The 23,617-nt window shown below is 40.8% G+C and overlaps 1 protein-coding gene across 8 annotated transcripts in view; it reads left to right on the forward strand.

The window, feature by feature from the left end:
- The first annotated feature begins 1,178 nt into the window (after positions 1–1,178).
- The window catches only part of LOC115015785 (protein FAM131B-like), a 53,821-nt gene continuing 31,382 nt past the window's right edge, over positions 1,179–23,617 (forward strand). For all 8 annotated transcript variants that reach the window (XM_029443334.1, XM_029443341.1, XM_029443337.1 and 5 more), the window contains exon 1: positions 1,179–1,465. In XM_029443334.1, the coding sequence (XP_029299194.1) occupies positions 1,438–1,465 (28 nt within the window). In that variant the 5' untranslated portion in view covers positions 1,179–1,437. The remainder of the gene's footprint in view (positions 1,466–23,617) is intronic.

Consider the following 23,617-nt stretch of genomic DNA (forward strand, 5'->3'; position numbering starts at 1 on the left):
GTTTCAGAGATATAAAACATTAGCAGCTGATGCCAGTCTACAAGTAGCCAGTTTACAAGTTAACTTAAGCTAATAAAAATCAGAATCATCGTCAGACGACAGGCAGTGCCCCTGTAGTTAGTTCAGTGTAAGTCGCTCTCGATTAGGGCGTCTGCTAAATGACCTGTAATGTAATTTCAGCAAATTAGTTCTGCCTCTTTAGCTCTCCACACGACTGTTTTCAACCAAAGCCTGCTCAAACATGGCTGGTCAATACTACTCAGACTTCAAACGGAAAGCAGAACCTTTCCGATGCCAACATCTCGTCCCTTTGCCTACAGATTCTGCACACAAGGTAGAGTGAATGGAATATGCATTTCAGTCTTCATATGTTTCTGCAACCTTTTGTAAAACGAAAAAGACAATAAAACACAATAATGTGCGCCATAGCACAATGTAGGCCAATATGATAAATGGGTACTGGAGATAGACAGAGGAGCCAACATTGTGTAGTGATGTGTTAATGTACAAAGAGAAACTGACTGAAGAAAAGACTTTGGAACAAATTTACACAACTACAGGTTGCAGGAAAAAACACCAACATGCTTTAGGTTACCTTACCCTACATTAGTACATCGTTACAGTGCTAGCAGGGTTTGTCATTTATATCTGTTGCTTTTGACCAAAGTAAAAAAACTTACTTTAGCAGCCAACTGCTGAATGCAAGTGATGGACATATTGAGGACATGGACAGACAGTGGGTCTACAATTAAACAGCACCACAAACTGCAGCCTGTTGAATTAACAAATTGAATGATACATTTATGATCCATACTGTTTACCTGATTTCATATTTGACTTTTTATATTTGTACTCTTCCCACTTTGGATTGAAACTACTGCACAATTCCCTCAGTATGAATAAAGTTTTATCTAATTAATAAGCAAACTGTTAGTGAGCACACAAACAGCTGTACACTCAACCCAGTGTGCTCATGTTTGATTATGAGTGTATCTAATTTACCTTTGACAGCTTGATTTGTGTGTGTGTGTGTGTGTGTGTGTGTGTGTGTGTGTGTGTGTGTGTGTGTGTGTGTGTGTGTGTGCGTGTGTGTGTTTTGCATGTGTGTCTGAATATGTGAGGGTGCGAGTCAAAAGAGAGAGAGAGCGATCGAGCCACATTGACAATGACTGAGGGGAAACAGGAGTGTGTGACGGCGGCAGGCAGAGAGAGAGAGAGGAAGCGACGCGGATGACACGAACATACACACCCTCTCTCTTTCTCACATACGGAGAAGAGGACAGCGAAGAAGAAGAAAAGACAGAGAGAAGGAGGAGAAGAAGAAGAGGAGGAGAGGGGAAAGCGCAGAGTGAGAAAGAGAAAGAAATCTGGGGAGAAATGCCCGCTGGACGGATGGATTTTATTTTCCCCGAACTGTACGAGCCTCTGTAAGACAACATGGGCTGCATAGGATCCCGGACGATCAGTAAGCACACACTGCTTTATATTCTGCCATGTGGAGGGAGGGCTGGATGGATAGAATAAAAGATAGAGGAATGCGTGTCAGTGCTTTTTTGAAGGGCGGAGATGTTGAGAAAAAGGGTCGGAAGAAGAGATGAAGCTGGAGCAATGAGACACCGGCATAAATATTACTTTTAGGAAATATCCTGCAGGGAGTTGCAGCGCTTTAAATGTGATTTATTCTCCTTGTCAGTGGCTTAGGGAGTTTTTTTGGGGGTGTGTAGTCTAGTGTCTGTATAGTTTACTGTAGGGATTAGATCTCAGTGTGTGTGTGTGTGTGTGTGTGTGTGTGTGTGTGTGTGTGTGTGTGTGTGTGTGTGTGTGTGTGTGTGTGTGTGTGTGTGTGTGTGTTAGAGGGGAGAGGCGGGACAGACAGGCAGCAGGGATGTGAGCGGAATAAGATGCGGCTTGACGTCCTCGTGTCCACATGGATGACACCGGGCAGGCAGTGTGTGTGTGTGTGTGTGTGTGTGTGTGTGTGTGTGTGTGTGTGTGTGTGTGTGTGTGAGAGAGACCTCCGCCTTGACATAAAACTAAGGTCATTGCATGCTGGGTGTTTGAGAAAAGTCCCCATTCCTCCCTCCTCTCCTGTCTGCCCCTTCCCTCCCCTCATCTCCCCCCTCACCCCTTCCTTCTATCCTCCCCTCCATCTTCTCCTTCCTCACCTCTCCTCTCTCGCTACTGTGCGTCATGCAGCGACGTAATAAACTGAAGACGCAGGCAGTGCACACCGGGTTTCACAAACACACACACACACACACGCGCACACGCACGCGCACACACACACACACACACACACACACACACACACACACACACACACTAAGAGGAAGCTCGGGGCATGACTCGTGCAGGATGAGTCAGAACCGGGCTCGGTAATCTCAGGTGTATGCCTGAACACTCTGCTCATGCAGGTCAATTCTGCAAAGTCAACGGTGCCAGCAGCTACACAGAGAACTCTATGCTATATGTATGTATGTATGTATGTATGTATGTATGTATGTATGTATGTATGTATGTATGTATGTATGTATGTATGTATGTATGTATGTATGTATGTATGTATGTATGTATGCATTAACTTAAACATATGTCTAACCTTTAAAACCAACTGAAATTAAAAGGCATTTTTGCTAACGAATCAGCATACATTTCCTTTATGTTTCTTTTGAGGAGTGCACTTATTTATTGACACTTGGCTTGTTTGGTACTTGGCTGGACGAGACTAGATTTTAATTGGTGCAATATCAGTGTGGGTGGACACTGAAACAGTTTGTAATATTACTTAAGTTCCACACAGGCAGTTAACCATCCACTCCACATGTCGAAGTGTCCTTGAGCAAGACACTGAACCGCAAATTGTTCCAAATGGTTTGGTCAGCATGCCGTTAACTTGCTGCCATCGGTATGAATGAGATTGATGAGAAATTGTAAAGCTCTTTGGATAGAAGCACTGTATATAAATGCAGGCCATTTACCCATCTGGGACGAATGCTGCTCGGAGAGTGCAGGAGCTGCCAGGAGCTTAAATAACATGAATGAAAAGTAATGTCTAGTGGGAAACGTTAGCAAGCTCTGCTATAGTTTCCACTTTCAAAGTAAATTACACATTTAACCTAGAATGGGTCCTCCCAACTGTTGGATCTTGTAAAGGGACAGATGTCCTAACTTGCTAACCGTACATGAGTAATGCTATTAGAGAAAAAAACAAACAAATTGTATCAACACTTGTAGGGTAAAAACAGATATGATGTGCCGGTCACCAGCACCAAAGTTGGCGGTGCATCTTTTAGAGGCGGCAACCTTCAGTGCTGTAAAATGAAGCCAAAAATGGCCCAACACTGCAGTTCCTTAAATGGCCACTTGAGGATGATGGCTCCAAAAGGGAGTCAATCCACATAGACCCCATGTTAAAATGTACAAATAACTTTATAGCAGAAATAAAGATGTTTACAGTCTGGTACAAAAAAACGGTTTTGGTATTAATTGCTAAAATCCCCGTTTAATACAACCTTATGAGGGGTGAATTTTTATACAACTCAATTTAAATTATATTAAGGCTTACACTTATGCATAATTAGGGGTGTATTCTCTTTGAGGGACAGGGGGGAGCTAGCTAGCTGTCTGTTCTGCTGCGTCACCTGGTCCCGTCTCAACTCCACAGACAATACACCACAACAATTCCTAACTCCTATGACTTAAATATAACTTACTCTAGAAGTATATCAACGTCAAGTACAACACCCGGTAAGTGCAGATCCCGTCATCCATCAGTCACCGCGGCCCACTATAGACCATGCCCATATACTGTACGTACCAAAACTGTTCTATCCTATATTGAAAATTGTAAAATTACCCTTGATAACGGCAGTACCCTTGTAGTTTATATCCCTTAATACAAAAAGTGAGAATTAACATTTCAGTTCTACATTAACCCTAAAATTATAGAAGTAGAAGTGAATACCAGAACAAAATGTCCTCACTTTCCGACAATGTCCTCACTCTCTCTCACACACACACACACACACACACACACACACACACACACACACACACACACACACACACACACACACACACACACACACACACACACAGCTTTAAATCTTTTACAGAAGCCTCTTCATTATAGACACTAAGACCCAAGAGACACACTTCAAACTGCCCTGCTGTCAGCATGGTCACTCCTCTGTCTGTGTGTGTGTGTGTGTGTGTGTGTCACCATTTACCATTAGGTGAAGCATGCAGCTGTTGCGTCCTGCCTTGACACGCTCATGTATGCAGACACACACACATTGTACAAGAGGACGGTCACCTCCCTCCGTCTTTTAAATGCTCCATCAGAGTCTCATCAACTCCTTTATGAGAACAAATAGAGGCTGCTGGGGGATTTCAATAAATAAAGGATCATTTGACCTTTGATTGTCATTGAGCTGGGCAGACGGATGGAGAGGGATCAGGGGAGGGACGGAGGTCGTTGGTGAGGAACAATAAAGACGAGGAGGGAGTGGAGGGTTTTCTGCTAGCAGGAGCTTGTGGTGTGATGAGTTCTGATGTTTTTTGGTTTCATAGGTGGGTGTGTTCCCCTTTGAATTTCTCCTCTCATCTTATCTCCTCTGGCTGTCTCTCTCTCTCCCTCTCCATCCCTTCCTCTCCTCTCCATTATTTGCAGTGTCAGAAGTAGATCAAAGCAAATTAAGCTAGTTGTGTGCCGGGGACATTATCTCACTCCGGTGGATATTCTCATTTTTGTAAGCGTGTTCTCCAGACGCCGCGAGAAGTGAGAGTGAGAGTGAGGTTGACTGAATCTGCAGCAACGCTTCAGGTTTTCTGATGAAACAGGACTTAACACAGGGGGGACAGAGCAATAAAGTGCGGTGTTGTTCAAGGAGGGAAAAGTAGAAAAACATTGCAGGGTGCAAAACATCTGACTATTGTATCGTATCAAAGGATTGTTGCTAACTTGACAATCCTGGACATCTCGTGCTTTGCTTCTACAGGATCTGCAATTTAATGATGTGATTCAGTCTGTCTCCACTCTCTTCCTTACTTTTCCAGTTTGTTGGAAATAATAGAAAATTAGGAACTGGATAGTTTGCACAATTAGCGATAGCCACCTACAGAAACTAACATGAAAAGAAACTCAAAGGCAGAAGACTTCACAGACTTCACAGTCCCACTCTGATTGCTATCTCTTGCAGCGCAGGGACACCACAACACTAAGCACTAAGAGCCAGAGATGCATTTATGGAAGGATTTTGTGTGACCTTGATCAGGGGACACAGTGGCAGCATTGTTGAGACCAGTGCATTGAAGAACTGAAAGAGAACACAGCCCTGTACTAGTGAGGCGCTGGCTCGCAGGCACTGAGGACATCAAAGAAAGGAGGATAAAAACATGGATATAAACATAGTTTTTATTGACTTTCGGTTTCAAAGAAAAACTAAATCTAAGTAAAAAAACTAATCAAGCACACACAAAACACGTCTGCCAGTGCTTTGAACGTTTCAGATATAAAAATCTAATAATTTTCATATCTGCTGCTCCTATAGTTACGTTTAGGAAGAAATCTGCATTATGGGTAAAACAAACTAACATTGTCTTTTGGTTGGAAATGGAATAGGAACACTTTGTATGCCCAACCATTGAACCCACCGTCCCCCATTAGAGTATTCACTATATCAGTGGTTCTCAACCTTTTTTGGGCCAGCGCCCCCCTATCCATTATCCAGGTCCCTTACCACCCCCCAATCAAATAAAATGTAGGCTAATTGTCTCCCCTGAATTTTAATGTCGATTATTATTCTGTTTGTATTATTATGATTATTATCCTTAGTATTTATTATTTATATTACATATTGATTATATTAATTTAAATTCTTATATTATTTTTCTTATTATTAGGCTGCTATATTATATTATTATAACAACTCAAATTCATACATAATAACATTTCTAAATAATAATAAATATTATATTATTAAAATATTTTTGTTGTTTTTTTTTTTACCTTCAATTGCCCTGATACACCAGGTACCCAGGGAGCAAACAAAGACATTTTATTCAGGAGTGTTAAACAAATGCAACGGTAAGAAGTTTGAGATTCAAACTTTAATCGGTGTCAAAGACTGCAGCCAATCAGAAACGAGTCAGACATTCAAACTTTAATTGGTGTCAAAGACTGCAGCCAATCAGAAACGAGTCAGACATTCAAACTTTAATTGGTGTTAAACACAGCAGCCTCAGAACTGCCAAACAATTTGCCCTCTTAAGTGTTCCAACAGAAAACAAGCTGTTTTGGTCGGGAGGTTCCCCACCCCTGCTATAAAACAAACGCCCCCCAAAAACACATGAACGCCCCCCTTTCTAAAATATTGCTTCCAGCCCTGGGGGGGCGCTACCGCCCGTTGAGAACCCCTGCACGATAGCATCACACTATGCATGCATCATAAACACAGGTTGTTTTAAACAAACAAGCAATGCTAAAGCTCTCTGGCGAGGACATTTATCTGACTTCAAGCTATCCTGTGCCGTATTTTTTTCAAAACCTCTAGTATCACTATGGAGCAGTTTCTCTGTGAGTTCTGTTTGTCCCGTGAAAACACATGATACATATTCCTGCCAATGGTGTCACACTATTCCACTGATCTACAGCTGGCGTTAATGTGCACAGATATGCAGGAATGCTCCAGTAAATGCAGAAGAGAAGAACTGATTTCTAGTTAACATAAATCTAAACAAATGTTTTATGGGGAAAGACATGCATTCATCAGCTCAAGGATACACAGCATTAGTTTAGGTGAGAAACGCTGAATGTAAAACATACATTTTATTTGTTTATAATAAAGTCCACAGGACACCTTTAACTAGTATGTATCCATAATCTGGATGATTTCACATACACTTTATGTTCTAGACATTTAGCTGTTTAACTATATTTGACGATGGTTTCATCTTTATTTATAGACAAGACTGAAACAGGGGCAACACGATGTACACTGTTCACGCAAACACCCTTAAAGATGACTTCCCTTTACCTCAAAGTAACTGCTTCATCAATGTGCTGGATTTCAGAGTCAAAACAATACAAATGTATAACATTTCTGACTACCAAACATATACTTAACACAAGGTTAAAATATGCTACACGTCTCAGATTGGCAATATAAAAAGGAACCTGGGTCAGAATGACCTTGAAAGTTCACAAAATGCCCATAAAATAAGAAGGCAAATAACCAGAAGAACACATTTTTGCATTTAAAATCCTGAGTATAATATATTTGCTGAGATATCGAATATTCATATATGAATGCAACACATGTCCTCTATGGGCCCCTGTAAACAAAATGTTACCCTGACAGTTATTGTTTCTTCACACCCAAAACCTTGACAAAATACCAATTACGTTTTTTTTGTTGGTTTAAATATTTACCAACTCAGCTGTGTTAAAATAAATAATCAAAACAATCATGCAGAGGGTAGTGCACAGTGTTCATACTTCATTCAGAGGGAGAATAATGGTTTATATTCAGAAAAAAAGCAGCGAGGAAGAGTAAAGACAAGTATTGTCAGTGTGCAGTATGTGAAAGACAAGAACGTGGGAGATGGAGAGAGAATGTGATAGAGCACCATCATCTTCTGTAAGGCGGAGTTGTTAAGTGTTTTACAAAAATCAATAAACTGTTTTATAGTTCAATAAAACTGTTAAAGGACCAGAATGTCTTTAAAATCTGATCCACGTATTGAACTAAAGTGTTGCGAGGATCAAGAGTGATGTACTGAGTGACAGAGCCCCGTCCCTTCAACTTACTGACTGCAGAATATTTCCTGCTGCGTTTCTTGCGAGGAGCGTCTATTCTTATATTTGGCCCGAGTGAGAGAGGCTGCTGCTAATAATAGATCCGGGGTAAAAGAGGGAGGTCAATGGGAAACGGAGAGAGGAGAGGGGAGAGAAAATGTTACAGTAAATATGGGTCAACAGCTCTCTCTCTGTTTCTTCTTCTCTCCTTCACATCTCACCCTTTGCTTTGTGCAAGTGAATCAAATATCAACAACAACAAAAACATTTCATTTGAATGTGTATTATATTTCAGTTGTCGCTATCGTGGTTTTGTCTCTCAGGGCTGGATTGTTTCCCCTCCTGTGGAGTGCCATTTAACCAAAGCATCACCGCCTGCCATTACACTCAATTATCCTCCAGTTACAGCAGAGCTGATGTTTAGCAGTCATCACTCAGACAGCAGGGCAGACACATAGAGAGTTGACAGTTGCATCTCCATCTTAACGATTCACAATCAGAGCCGGTCAGGTGATGACTTCTGCAGCTGGCAGAAGCTAGTTCCATTACTAGCAATCACTGTCCACTGTATGAGAGATCTTCCCAGAAGATTTAAGACTGCTGTGGTGGAAATCACAGATATGTGTTCAATGGCTAACCTCTTAGAATTGGACACATCAGTGAAGTTAAAGAATTGACACTGTTTGGTGTAACGTCTGTGAGACATCATTACCAAACAGTCGATCAAAACACATTTAATTTACCACGTTTAGGTCCTCTTAAGGTGAGAGGATTTTCGGGTTTGAAAGGGAAAAATGACCGAAATACACCTTTCAGGCCGTTGTGGATGAATTTATGTTTGACTTACCTACTGAATGCAAATGAGGGGGAAGTGGAATTCAGATGAAGCTGCCTAATAAAGCCAGTTGGGCCATCCACTGCAGTTTAGCCTCGTAAGAGATGAAGGCAGCTTAAAGGTATGTTAGGTCACGGTACAGCGTGGTGTCATCTGTCAGAGGGCTCAGCAGATTCCTGACTCCACAGCCTGATGTGTTAATGATAGGTCAAAACATAATTCAACATGAATACTGGGACTCCATAGGAACACTCACCGCACATTTTACTGTGTATCGATAACCATTTTGTACCGTTTTGACTTTACAAACCGCAGTTTGATATATATAAAACATCTTCACTTGCTAACTCTTTCTGCAACTTTCAACTTGATCTTCCTCAGCGAACAAAGTTTGCCACGTGGTAACATGGTCATATTGGGGAAGGTGTTGGGAATCCCCTGCCTCTGTTGTGATGACCTAAATACTTGAGGTTCCATACTGATACAACTGACATATCGCCATGACAACTGAGAAAACTCCATCGACAGAGGAAGACCAGAGATGCTGTTGAAAGTTGAAGTTGAAAGCAATGCAATATTTGTGCCTATAAAACTTTAAAGTGATTTAATGCTGGCATCTTTTGAAATATATTTCCACATCCTCATACTGTACTTTTCATCTCCCGCTCTCTTAATATCTTTAACTAAATGAAGTTGTATGAACTGTCCCAACCACACCACCACCCCTTTAACTGGGGGACAATGAACAATCAGAAAGTGAATTTCCCCTTTATTTTTATGTTTTAACTGGGTTTCTTTTTAAATGTAGGAAATTAATCAATACAGCGAAGAAAAAAACTACAGCTTCTAAGCTTCATGTTGATGTACAGGTTTCAGGCCCATTGCTCCGAAAATACACACTCTCTCTGCAACAAACAGAAATACATGGCTAATTATTATTATTCAGAATGACCTTTGACCTTTGTCATTTGACCTTGTGCTTGAAATCAAAGTCATGTTGCAAACAGAACGGACATTTTTATGTCACATGGCAAGAAATATTTAGGTTTGGTTTTAATTTCCAGCTGCATCCAGCAACACAAATTGAAAGCAGATAAGATTTTCGAGATAAAAATAGGCGACAAGCGCAGTTTTTAAATTTTTAATTGGGAGTCCGTGACAGCTGCCAAGTCGACTTACAGTTTGTGGTTTTAAAAGCAAATGTCTACATGCAGGGAACGAGAGGAGGGTCAAGTAAGAACTGAGTACCGTGTTATTTAAAATGAAAACAATGCAAAAAGCAGAGATGACTGGTTGGCTGCTCCTCTCTGAAGATAATAAATATGTTGGAGGTGATTTTGCCATCTGACTCCTTCCACGATGTGCTGTTGACAGAGACTCTGAAAGCCTGAGCCTTTTCGTCTGGCAGAACACCTTCCAGCAACTGTTTTCAGTCCAACAGATCTCCCTTCAAATCCGAGCCAGTGGGCTGACTGTGAGCAGAGCGGCGGGGGGGTTGTTTGAGGCTGCATGTCTACTTTACAATCATTTTGCTGATGTAGTGAAATGCAGCAGGAGTTGGCTGCAAAATAAAAATAATATAACACATGAAGACAAGGTATCATTCAACATTAAAGCATCTTTGTTGTGCTTTGTGCAGACCTCCATACAGGGAAGTACAGTGGTACTGGTTGTTGTCCCTGAGGGTCTTATAGCAGGTGTTATCACTGCACAGTCGAGCAGACATTTAGAGCATGGGGCTTCTGCTCTTTGCTTGTATATTACTTTATTTACAGTACTTAACACTTAAATCTACACTTTAGATTAGAGTGTTTTGCTACTATCAAAACATGCAGACTAAACACTAATCTAAGTAATCGAGGCTCATAAATGATATGCTTCAACTAAAGAAGTAATGTATCCTATCATTTTAACTGCATTAAGTCAAAAGCATATTCCAGAGCAACATTTCTACGTAAAGCTGCTCCAATAAATATTGTTTATATTAACAGTGATTGATTGTATGACTGTATATTGTGAAATGTGTCACTTGTAGTGCAGAGAATTATCTCCTGAGTTTCTATCAGCACTAAACAGCACACAAAGTTAGCAATTATCTTGTGAACATAGTAGAGCATTTACTAGCTAAATAGTAAGTAAAGGGAGTGAATATTTGACTTTTCAGATGTAAAACTGAATGCTTATGTTTCTTCTCATCTGCTGGATAATTAAATAATCAACTGGTTGCAAGCACAGCTGCATATCAGTACAGTGCAAATATGTCAGTGTTGTGTTTACAGTTTGTTGTGCTACTCCCGAACGACCGTAGAAAAATCAATACAATTCATTTCACATTCTTTAATGGATGCAAAGCCAACTTTAGATGTGAAAGGGAGGGAATCCACCCTGGACGGCTCAAATGGACACACCGGAATCGACTGTAGAGGTTTGTGTGAGCGACCCCGTCACCTCTGAATAGAAATCATAAATATTTTGTTCACGTTTAAATCCCAAAGCCCTTCATTTTCTGCCTCAGCATGGTCATTATACAGCATTAGATGGACCGATGAGCAGTAATATTGCGACTAAGGGTTAGCTGCTCGACCACAATCTACATGCTGTTAGTGCTGAGTGGTGCATTAGACAAAAAGATTCAATGACACGTCAATATGAAAACCATTGTTGCTCTTTCAAAAGTTGCTTCATGACAATCAGATGTACAGATTTACTGTCATTAAATATCAATATTACAAGGATATTAATGAATGAAATCTATACATTACACAGACGTTTGTTTATCAATGTTTGTGCCATCTGAGATGTAATCTTATCCACTAGCCTGTAAGTGTAGTCTTGTTTTGGCTTCTGCGTTTCAGTTGGCAGGAATCCGAAACGAGTAAAGAGCAGACTCACAGGCAGCGGCTCCATTTCCACATAAATAAACACAGGTTGGAAAATGCAAGTGGCATCTGATGTGACACTTGGCCTGTGTGGTCATCTGTGAATGCAACGTGATCGTAGCGAAATCCTGCAGGTTTTATTTTTAGACAAATCGATTCAGGCCAGTAATGGAAAAAGAAGGTGGTGCTTCCTTCAGGCTTGTCTTTTTCTGAGTGTCTCGTTTCCCGTATTCCCCTCTAGATTTACATCACAATGGCTCTGTGGCCATGTCCCCGCTCCAAGTTCCAAGCCTGAAGCTTGCCACATGAATGTTTAGTAAAGACGTGACAAGCAGTTGGAAAAGTAACTAAGAGCTGCACAGGGCAATTTCACAATTTTCTAAATGGCACTCAGAAGTAACTGCTTGAATTTCAGTGACGTCAGTACAGTGCACACAGCTCCTGTTTACCGTCGCAACTTGTCCGTGTTGCTTTATAATAATGGAAGTCGAGAGGTTGCATTCTGCTCTGATTCTTTACTTAATTTCATTACATACATTGCATGATTCTCAATGACTTTGGATGCAACACTCTTCTTTGTCGCGGCAGCAATATGTGATTTCGGCTCAACAGAGGGTTTATACATCTAAATTGACACGGTGCGATGTACACATGTAAAGGAGAGCACAGCTTTGGCTCAGTCACAGGGTTCAGCAACCAAAACTGTCCTCACACATTCGTTAATTAAACGTCTTAGCCCACTTACTCTCTCCAAGGTTACGAGGGTGCTGGAGTCTGTCCCAGCACACATTGTCTTTTTAAAAACGTTTATCAGCACGAGCACTGAAGCTTATCTATTGGCTCTCCACATGCTTTGATAGCAGAGTGTCTCGCTCGGTCCCACTGTCCGGTCTGTTTGTCACTGGGACAAGGATACTCGGTCCCATTTGTCTGGTAGTTTGCAGGAAAACCATGTTTCTTCAATGAAAGTAAGAGGAGAGTTCTGGCATGGACAAATGTATCGTTTTTTAGTGTAAATAGCGCCACAATATGGACATTTATAAAGCATGCTTTACAATTTAGCTCATAACTCCCAAACTGTGAGACTGTGAGGATTAGTTCTAGATGGATCCATCCAAACAGGCCAAATATCATAACATATTTAGATGATCCAAGATATTTGTTTGCGGTTTGGGGACTATTTTCAGCAGCGGAATAATCCACATTTGGTGCTCTAGTGAGTATTTGGGGCAGCAGGACGGTTTATGTGGGATTGAATCAAAATAAACTTCAGTGTTTGTTCCTAGTAATGAAGGAACATGTTTTTTAATAGTTTCTGGACAACAATGGAGCTCTATGGCACTGAGGAAGAAGATACATCACACTCACAAAACTAGTTGTAGGATCAGTTTGTTGGTTTTTACATCAAATTTGTTTACAATAGGAAAAATGAAGAATATCACCACACTTACCTTTTACAGCTGTCATTTAACTGGTTGCCAGTTCCCTTGCAAATGTGACGTTTCGATTGACATAAACTGCCATAATTCTTTGACTTATTGTGTTATTGCCAATTTAGAAGACACATACGTATGTATGAACTCCGAAGTGGAGATACAACAACGCGACAAATTGGCCATAACAGAGAGAAAGCGAGTGAATACAACTTTACACTTCATCTTCTGTACAAAGTCCTAATATTCTCTGACATGATTTAGTTATTCTACTAAAGCTGTCTTCTAGTTAAACCATTTAACACTCCATCGTGTTTGTTCTTCTCTGTCAGGTGTGTTTGAGGTATCACCTTACCCAGGAAAATCCTCCTCCCTCCCCAACTCCAAAATATTGACTGTGTTACCTCTGCTGACTGCGACTGATGGATGCCCTGTGTACTAAGTGGTGCGTGTGTGGCCATTAGCATCTCTGACCTGAAGGGCAGAGGAAGTAAAAACTCTTTAATATCCAACAGTTTTAAAATGACACAGCTTTTCCTTTTAAAACCATTACTTCATGGAGCTGGCTTTGTGCATGAGGGCATTGTCATCTGGGGACAGAAAAGGGACAAACACAAGCTGTTGTCCTAAAGTATAATCTATATTGGAAAGGTCTTTGTTTAAAGAAACCCCATAAAATTGCTCAGCCATCAGTGTGGACTCCAAGTCTTCTTAAGCTGCTTGCCTGGATAAAGCTTCACTGTTTTTTTGGGGGGGAGTTTAAGAAACAGAATTACAGCTTGCCTCGAGGAAAGCTGAATAGCAGGCTGAAGCATCATCTTATAAAAACAAATGTAGTAGAACTGCATTTTCACTTGGGGGTGTAAAAATGTCTTTACAGGACCTCACACAAAGACGACTGTAAAAGATAAAATCAAATTACAGGAGGTATAACTGGAAGCCAGCACGCGTAGCTTAACATTAACACTAAACAACATTATCCAACCCGGCAGTGACCTCAACTGACCTGGAATCAGCACACAATACATTAAAATGAGTTTCTTTGTGTAAAAACAAGACTTCTGTCAGTTCAAAAAGTTGTTTTAGTCAAGTACTGTGTATGGCTTTCAAAACCTCATGGGATTTGCTCTTATTGTACTATCCAGTACATACTCCTTTATTTTAGAAAATGGTCAGAAAAACTAAACGACTGAAGGAGGGGGTGAGTGAAGGAGGGGGTGAGTGAAGGAGATAGTGAGTGAAGGAGGTGGTCTAGTGGTACGCCTTCCAAACAGAACACCAGATGGTTGTGAGTTCAGCACCAGGGCTGAATTGCTCCAGGGATTCTGTCCCTATAGTTAGTTCCCTGTAAGTCGCTCTGGATAAGAGCGTCTGCTAAATGACCTGTAAGGAAACCTTCTATGTGAAACTTCAGTCTAGACCAAAAATACCACAGTGATAAAAAAATAAAATAAATGAATCAGTCCTTGAGCTTTAAGGCTAACCTGGATGGTTATTACAGCAGCAATAACGTTATCCTTGGCATGTCAAAATATGTAGTATATAGTTTTTGTTGGGCATTTTTACTTTTATTTGAAGGCAGATAGATGTTGTGCTCATAGTATACGGTTAAAAGATATTAAGAAAGCAGGATATTTGCTTGGATATATTTGGTTGACTAACACATGTTTGATGATTCAAAGATACATACATGAGACATCTATCAACCACGAGAGACCATTAAAGGGACGAGTGTAGAGCAGCAACGTATCAGTTTCATTGAAGTGAACGCAGCTTTTGTCGAAGTGCTGATATCAGTCTGAAGGAAGGTTTAGCGAAGCTATTGGAGTTAAAGGAGAGGAGGGGAGGGGGGTCTAAGAGAGATACACAAAGTGCTCACATCACTTGTAAAACCTTTTATGAGCTGGATATTAGTTGAAAAACCATTGTGTTATATAAATTGGTGGTAGTATCAGATTATCACCTGATGTATTGTTTTGGAAGCACGTAAATATAGCGCAGGAAAGACAGAGAACATTGTGTTTTTCTTTGAATCATAAGGGACATCAAGTACCAAACAGAAACAGAAACCTCCGGAAGCTCGAGGGATATGGGGTCGCACACACACACACACACACAGACACACACACAGAAGAATGGACGGATGGATGCGTGAAGGTGTTACCCCGACAAGACGTAGTGAGCAGGACTCCCTTAGTGTTTGGTGTCGGCTCAGAGCGTCCGCTACTGAAGCGGAGGTGAGTCAGACTCTAGACTTCACTTCTAATCACTGTCACTGGACGTGTGTCACCTCACCCACTCGCACTCGCACACGCACACACACACACACACACACACAGTGCCCAGAGCCATAGTAGCAGACAGGCGAGGGTCTGCCAGAGAGAGCTGTCAGGACTTATTGTTGCAGCGTCCCACAATGCCAGCCTTGCTTAGACACTCTTGTGTGTGTGTGTGTGTGTGTGTGTGTGTGTGTGTGTGTGTGTGTGTGTGTGTGTGTGTGTGTGTGTGTGTGTGTGCGTGTCAGCGTACATGTGGGTGTATCTGTGTGTCTGTGTCTGTGTCCTTGTGTAGCATGTTGTGGAAGTGGCTTGTTCATGGCAGCTTCCTCTTCTCCGCCCTGCTGATCCTTTTACCTGGTCTGTAGTCGAATAGTCAAAATAATTGTCTTTTGTCTTTTCCTAACCATTGTCCTTCCTTTGCTAAAGGAAAGGAAGCATTTGAGCACCTCTCCTTAGCAACATAATTCGACCAGCTCTTGACCACACACACACTACAATACTTCTGGGTCGACCGCAGCCCTTTTCTTCTCTCCCTACCATCCGTCCCTCCTCTTCCTGCAATACTGAACCCTGCATTTACCACCGTCTCCCTCCCTATCCACCCATGTTCTCTTCCTTTTTGTTTTCCTAAGAAATCACTTCCTCTTCCCTCCCTTATTTGCCCAACTGTTCCACTCATTCCTTCGCTCGGTTTCATCCCTCCCTGTGGTGCAGTAATGCAGCTGTATTAGTCCTTGTGGAGCAGTTAAACCAAGGTACTACTTTATATGGAACACATTTTCTGGCACAAATCCACCTATTCAATCTCTTTGTCCCCTCTTCCTCTGGTGCATTTCACCATCGTCTTGTGTTTGTTTTAATGTTGAACCCAAATGACAGTAAGGACATACATTTTGACCAAAACTTCAGGTCTGTGTTGCTTCATAACAGAGAAACCAAACAAAGCGCTGAAACACAGCTGAGACAGTTAGTCCATTCATTATCGGCAGACAATGAATTAACAACGTTAAAATGCCAAACACTGTCTAGTTCCAGCTTGTCAAACTTAGAATTAAGCAAATTGAAAACGTCTTGGCCTCTCAGAACTTGTGACGGACTATATTCACTATTTCCTGACATTATTTAGACTAACAAATTCATACAAAAAAAAGATTAATCAACAAGTCATCCAGATTTACCAACAAAATAAGTGTTTTATAACTACCCTCTAGAACAGGGGTGTCAAACTCATTGTAGTTCAGGGGCCACATACAGCACAATTTGATCTGAAGTGGGCCGGACCAGTAACATCACAGCATAATAACCTGTAAATAATGACAACTCTAAATGTTTCCCTTCGTTTTAGTACAAAAAAGTACATTCTGAAAATGTTAAAACTTAATCTTTTTACAAAACATTATGAACAACCTGAAATGTTTTAAGAAAAAAAGGTTCAATTTCAACAATAGTATTAGTTCAGAATTTACACATGTGCGTTACAACTTACACAGTGTATCTACAAAGGCTTTTACTTTATGATCAAAACAACTCATTTTTACACTTTGCAAAGTCATCTCGCGTGCCGGATTGGACCCTCCGGCGGGCCGGTTTTGGCCCACGGGTTGCAGTGGATCATTATGGACTGAAGGAATATAAATAAATCGAGAAACGGATTTTATGACCGCTTCAAAGGTAGTTGTTTTGTAACTGATGCTGTCCTTATTCTCAAGAGGAAAGTGTCAGATTATTCAAAAATTAAATTGAATGCAGTTCTTAACCAAAGACGTGAGCGGGAACACGTAACAACGTTTCTTCAGGAGAACTGTTTTTTGAAACAGGTGTATTTCTACATAAATATCTGGTGTAGCTTTGGAGACATAGAGTTACATAAATCTCTCTTTCAAAGACACATTTAAATATATATTTCATTGGTTTGAAAGTAAAAAACACAACTACATTGCCCAAAATGTCTAGCAGATTGACTGATGTACAAAACTCTTCTTGGCTAAATGAAGCGTGCAGCTCCAGCAGGCCGTTTGGCAGGCAGCACTTCTCTGTCATACTTTGATGTCTCAGATTCATTTCCCTGAGACCTTCTGCATCGTTGCCAAACAGATTAGAGCATGCAGCACCAACATCTACGCCGATGGCTTTGTAATCTGCAGACTACAGAAGAATAGCCTGTGGAAAATGTCACTGAGGCTTTCTGAGGACAACGGCATCAAAAAAAGAAAAAAAAGAAAACTGTAGCGGTTTCAAATTATTAGGAAATATTACAATGTTCCTTTTTAATCCCGCAGTTTGTGAAGCGAAGTTTAGCAGCAATACGAAATAATTTTGAAGTTTGTTTTGAGATGAAATGTTACTTTCTGAAAAAATGAGATTTCTCTTCTGTTACTTTGATTTATTAGTGTGAAGTACCACTGAACTGTATGCAGACACAGATTAATTAATAACCAATGCAAACATCCCTCGCAAGTTATTTTGGTTTGTACTATAATAGGCTTAACTATGTTTTACACCCACATGACCGTATATAACATGTAAGGTCATGAAGAAGAAGAAGGCCTTCACTTTCATATCTGATGGTGCTTTTATTCGACTCCACAGCAGAGACTTTGGTTACTAACACAAACAGAAACAACCTTTTCCTCAAAGGTCAGCAGCCTCGCACTAACTGCACCACACCACAGACGTGTTTCACAGTCTAACAAGCAAACATTACACTGCGGCCTCCCAAAACACAATTTACAATCACAGTCTGAATCAGATTAATTACCAAGTTCAATGAACGGACAAGAATTTGCATCTTTCACATCAGTTATGCCAGTCCCCCCCCCCCCCCAGTGTCATGGCTGTAAAACCAGTCACATAATTACACAGTATCCAACTCTCATTTGTGGGGAAAATCTTCTGCTGCACCAGAATGTATGTGGTTTGATTATTAATCTGATAATACATGAATCGTTTTCAAGTAATGTCAAATGTGTAATTCCATCTTCTCGGTTGTGAGGATTTGCTGCTCTTCTTTGTCTTCAATGATAGTAAACTGAATATTTTGGGGTTGTGGATTCAATAATTGAGGACATTTATTAATTTGAACCCTAACAGCAGATTAATTGACAATAAAATTGTAGTCGTAGTTGCAGCCTTAACAATTTTAAAAGCATGAGATGATCATTACATGTTATAGAATCCATCAGAATACAGATTTAGAATTACAGTTGATTAAACCTGTGAAGTTGTTATGGCTTACATTTCGAGTCCTGATACAGTAAAAACAACAACTGGACTATATCACAACTATAACGTGTTTGATCTTGTGCTGCATGAGGATTGTCTGTGGTAAATCATGCAACACAGGAAGATATAAGTCCCACAGACCCTCGTAGTTCTCGGGGGATGTAAAAACTATTCATACATCCAGCAGACAAATAGCAAAATCATTTGGAGTCGTACTTACGGCCACCTGACAAATTGAAGTTGAATATTCCCTCTCCTTCTAGCTGTTTTTGGTATCAACAACACCTGGGGGGAAATATGTCTTTAGCTTCTAAATGCTCCACTATGTCCATCAGCTTGAACCCACTTTCTTCTTGAACACAGCATTCGCATGAGTAGTGATAGCCACCATGAGGCCACCACCTACAGAAAGTCAAACTTCAATCACAAAAAAAACATTAAACAGTAATGTTAATTTTTTTTTGTAAATGGTCATTAGGCCGCCTGACACTGAGTGACAGTAATGACTGTGAAGCAGGCTGCATGTCCTCCAGGTGCTGCAGGGAACTCTGGGTAAATTGCTATCAAATGGCAACCGAGTGATCAGTGCTGCTGCTAGCTGTTTGGACTTACACTTATTGGGCCAGACAGCTGTTGCTGTTTACACAATGTTGCTGTGGGCGTCAATTTAGTGTCAATAAAAACCCGCCTGTTTGCAATCCTGGCTCCAAAAGGGTGGAACGAGCCTCCCATTGATATCAGGTCAGCAGAAAGTCTTCACATCTTCTGTCGCAGACTAAAAACTGCAAAACTAAAAACTGTATGTAGCACTTACATTGGTTTGGCTTAATTGAAGCTAATGTACTTCCTGCTCTTCTGAGTCTGTATCCTCGTGGGTGTAATTCAAATGTTCTCGTAAAGTCTCTGTTAATAATGATGTTTACAGCAGTGTAATGTAATACATGCACACTTTAGAAAACACATTACGGTTTGTCAATTATCAGGATGTGACCTTGGTGTTACTAGTATGCTATCAAATAGTTTGCAGTATTTAATGAAATAATCAATCAATCTCTTCAACATTTCCCCCTTTCTGTGTTTTTGAGAGCCTTCAGCTTCCCTCTGTGTCTCTTTCACTCTCTTCCCCCCCCCCCCCATGGCTCCGGCAGGGAGCTCCATCAACTCCAGAGGTCTCCGGTGTGTGTGAGTGTGTGTGTGTGGTTAACTTGCTTGTGTGTGTGTTTGTGTGTGAGTTTGTATGTGCCTCCATGCGTGTGGGTGTGTTGTGAGGAGTAAATGGCCTCCAGGATCCCCTGGGTCGCATCTCAAATGTACTCACAGAGAGCAGAGTCATGACTAAGACTGCATGCCTTTCATTAACACAGAGAGAGAGAGAGAGAGACACAGACAGACAGACAGACAGACAGACAGACAGACAGATAGACAGACAGACAGACAGACAGACAGACAGACAGACAGACAGACAGACAGACAGACAGACAGACAGAGAGAAGGAAGAGGGAATGTCTAACAATGTTGAATAAGTCAGCTGGTGGAAATGTTGTCCTTCCCCAGAAGCACTGGGTCAGGCCTGAACAATGTGTAATGCAACATGTGTTGTGTGTGTTTGTCTGTGTACATGTGTGTACATGTGTGGGTGTAACTAAGGTGTTGAGGAGTTACCAACTCTGAAATGAATTAGATTTTGTTTCTGAAATGAACTCTGATGATATCATTTTCCTCGTAGACGTAGTTTGAACATAAACCAGAAAAACAGCAGCATTGTTGTTTATTCAACCAAAAAAAATCACGTTGAGCAGCAAAGTCAACAGTAGTGATTGTTATCCTGCGGAACAAACGTGTACAGCGAAGACCCACTGAAAGCAAACAAATTGCATTACATTAGGTCCAACACATCTCACTTCTCGCTGTGAGAAGTCAAAGCTATTAGTAGCTTGGGGAGCAAACATTGTATTAAAGAAGCCTTCTCCGACTTTCTAAAACAATTTACATGACTTTATTTATAATCTTAAGGGCAACACACATACAAAAAAGATCATAGAACCTACAATAATGATCTATTCAGACGGAGCAGACTAAACTTCCTGTTCCAACACTGAATCACTTCACTTTTGGCAAATCCCTGCAGAGGTTCAGGACTAAACAGCAGACATTAAGCTAAAACCTTTCAACGGTCAACCCCTGCTTTCTTTTAACATCGCCAGTGAGTTCCACGTCACCTTTCATCCCACAATGCTTTGAGAGCTTCAATTGATTCACTCGTGTCTATAGAAAATGAATAGGCTGAAAAACGTGGCCAAAGAAAACCTGCAGGTTGTTATTGCAGGTTAAAAAAATATCGATGGGCCACGAGAGCGGGTTAAAAAACCCTCAGCATGTCTTGTAGCTGCAATGCATTCTGGTCTGCTTTCTGTTTTTGTCTCTGTTCACCCCCTGTGCTGATGGATTTCTGTTATTGATGTTGGGTTGGTGCTTCAGTAACTGGCGACTTGTGAAAAAAGCCCTTGCTTTTTGATTAAGTGGGACCGAAACTGTTGCCGTCTAAAACATGTCCTCTGTGGCTTTACCCACGAGGCCTCCCCTTGAGAAAAATATCACAACTGAGTGAACCTGCCCGGGGAAATAAACCTGAAATGAAAATATATCGGGGCAGCGCAGCCTCACTGCTGCCATGGGGCCAGAAATGCAAAGTTACTGTTTTTAGAAAGCATTAATTCAGTGTTTTATTTCTGTACAGACAATGTTAGAAATGAGCAGCCTTTTAGAGAATATAAGTCATTGTAATTGTTGTTAGCAGAATCAGTAGCTTGGAGCGACTTTGGTCATTTCTTGTCCGTTAAGATTCAGTACATCTCCAAACTGTATCTTCTGCCACTGAACAGTGACAACAACTCCCCCTCCACCCTTTGCCTCGAAGGGTTGTATTGATATTGATTCAGATGGAGAGCTTAAGTCTCCATTAAAGGCAGTATGAAGGCTGAGGTATTTTTAGGGGCTGTCGATTGGCAGCGCTCCCCTCAGTGGTGGTGGGACCTGGCAGAGAGCACCAAATCAATGTGGACGACATCGATGAGGATGTCCGACCATATGTCGAGAATACAATACATAAGAAAGATCGGCTCTTGGTGCGAAGTAGACTGATAAGTGAGTCCTGGTTGCTTTATTGATTTTAGTTGTTAAATCCACTTCAATTAGCCTCATCAAAAAGGGAGATGAAAGAGAGGTTGTGGGCTGAAGGAGGATTTTAAAGTTTTGAATAATGAGCTGTTCTACTGATGAGAGTGTAGGAAAGCTCAAGATTATTCCCTCTTGAAACAATCTTAGAGTGATACTCAACAACTTGAGCAATTTTCTACGTAAGCACCATTATCTTGACTTGTTATTTGTAGCTGAAGTTGGACTAATTTCATAACACTTGACTTTTGAGTATTTTAGCATCTCCTGTGGAGTTTTGGATCCAACAGGAACTGTGAGGAGGGGAAGCAGAATCTTATCTCAGTTCTCACCACAAGATGTTCGAGATGTAGGCTATAATTTGTGTTAACAGGGGGGAGGCCTCTCCTTTCACCGCCACTTAAATCTAATATCCTTCAACATCCCGGGCCTCGCTGACTCATACAGGTCATGGCCCCCTGTTCCAAGGCATGGTGTGGATAATTAATCTCATTTTAGCGTTAGAAGGGTGATACTGGATAGAGATGTTGTTTTCACTCATCTTAAAGATGCAATAAAAGATGATTCCAAGAAGAAACACAGGTTTCATCTGATTCTTTATCGTCCACGTTAACGTGCACATTGCTTCTCCTGGTTATCCTGCTTTTGTTTTACATTCAGGATATAATAATCACATGGAACATAATGTCAGAAAACAGCTGAAAGATTGTGACACAAAGGAGAAACAATCAATCAAACAACAAAAGATTAAGTGTGAAAATGATCTAAATCAGCAGTGAGAGCAGTTAAAAACAACTTTGATTCTTTATCAATTATTTAAGTCAATAATGCAAAACGAAATGCCAAATATTTGCTGGTTTCAGATTCTCAAATGGGATGATCTGCTGCTTCTCTGTTCGTTGTTTGTCTTAGCCCGAAATGCATGGATGTGTGAGGATGTGTGCTGAGTAGGTGCTGAATGCTGCCAAATCAAAAAGGGAACGCATACAAGGTGGATGCCAGCTGGAAGTGAGACAGAAAACGAGCTAATGGGAGAGATTTTATAGCCTCCAGGGCCCAGGATAACCAGGTGAACCACAGCAGCAGACAATGAATCATAGCAGGAGCAACAAGGACAGCTCACCAGACAGAGTGGGAGACAAAAGAGTTATTCATACATCTCAAAACTTTCAGTGTCTGCCGTCGGTGCAGGCTGGTCATCTCTGTAACGTCTAAATCACCCAAAACAGTTGAGAATGAACCAACTTTGCTATACTTGGTGTTCAGTTTAACGCTGTGTGTGCCAGGAGTGGAACATATACATGATAAGTAATACTCATGCAGTGTGTTCCACACACAACTGGCATTAGACTTTCACTTTCATTGCAAAATGCTGATTACGACTGTCAACAACAGAGTCAAACTCAGGTTAAACAATAAAAAAAGAATAACATCTTTAAATTGAACCAGAAAACATATTTTGCTTGCTCCTCCATTTGCAAATAATGTATAAATAAATTCACCAACATGTTTTAAGCTAGTCTAGAGCTGAAGTTTTGGGGGAAATCATATTATTTATTATTATTATTTATATAAAGGGGATGGATATATCTCAAGCTTGTTAAACAAATAAGTTATGGGACTTGTTAACACATCAACTAACATTAGTTAGAAAATGTTATCAACTTTAATTGACTAAATGTATTGAAAAATTGAGCTTATTAACATGAATACTGTGTAATATATGTTTTAACTCTCCTATAATGGGAACAGCAGTTGCACTCAGTGGGAGCAGTGATGCTGTGGACTGAAGGATGCTGCAGGTCAGGAGTACGTTTGGTGTTTGAGATACGAAGGACATCACAGAGATGCTGTCGCTCATTTTGGTTCTCAACCTGCTTTTGTTCAGAGTTAACAGAAAATGTTTGCTCACATATTTGAGTGGGGAAGTGCGCAACATTGAAGTTGCGTAGTTGTGTCTCAAAGAGACGGAGCTTCACACAGAATGCTTTCATGTG

Source organism: Cottoperca gobio, chromosome 11 (assembly GCF_900634415.1).
Source record: "Cottoperca gobio chromosome 11, fCotGob3.1, whole genome shotgun sequence".
In the NCBI taxonomy this organism is placed as follows: Eukaryota; Metazoa; Chordata; class Actinopteri; order Perciformes; family Bovichtidae; genus Cottoperca; species Cottoperca gobio.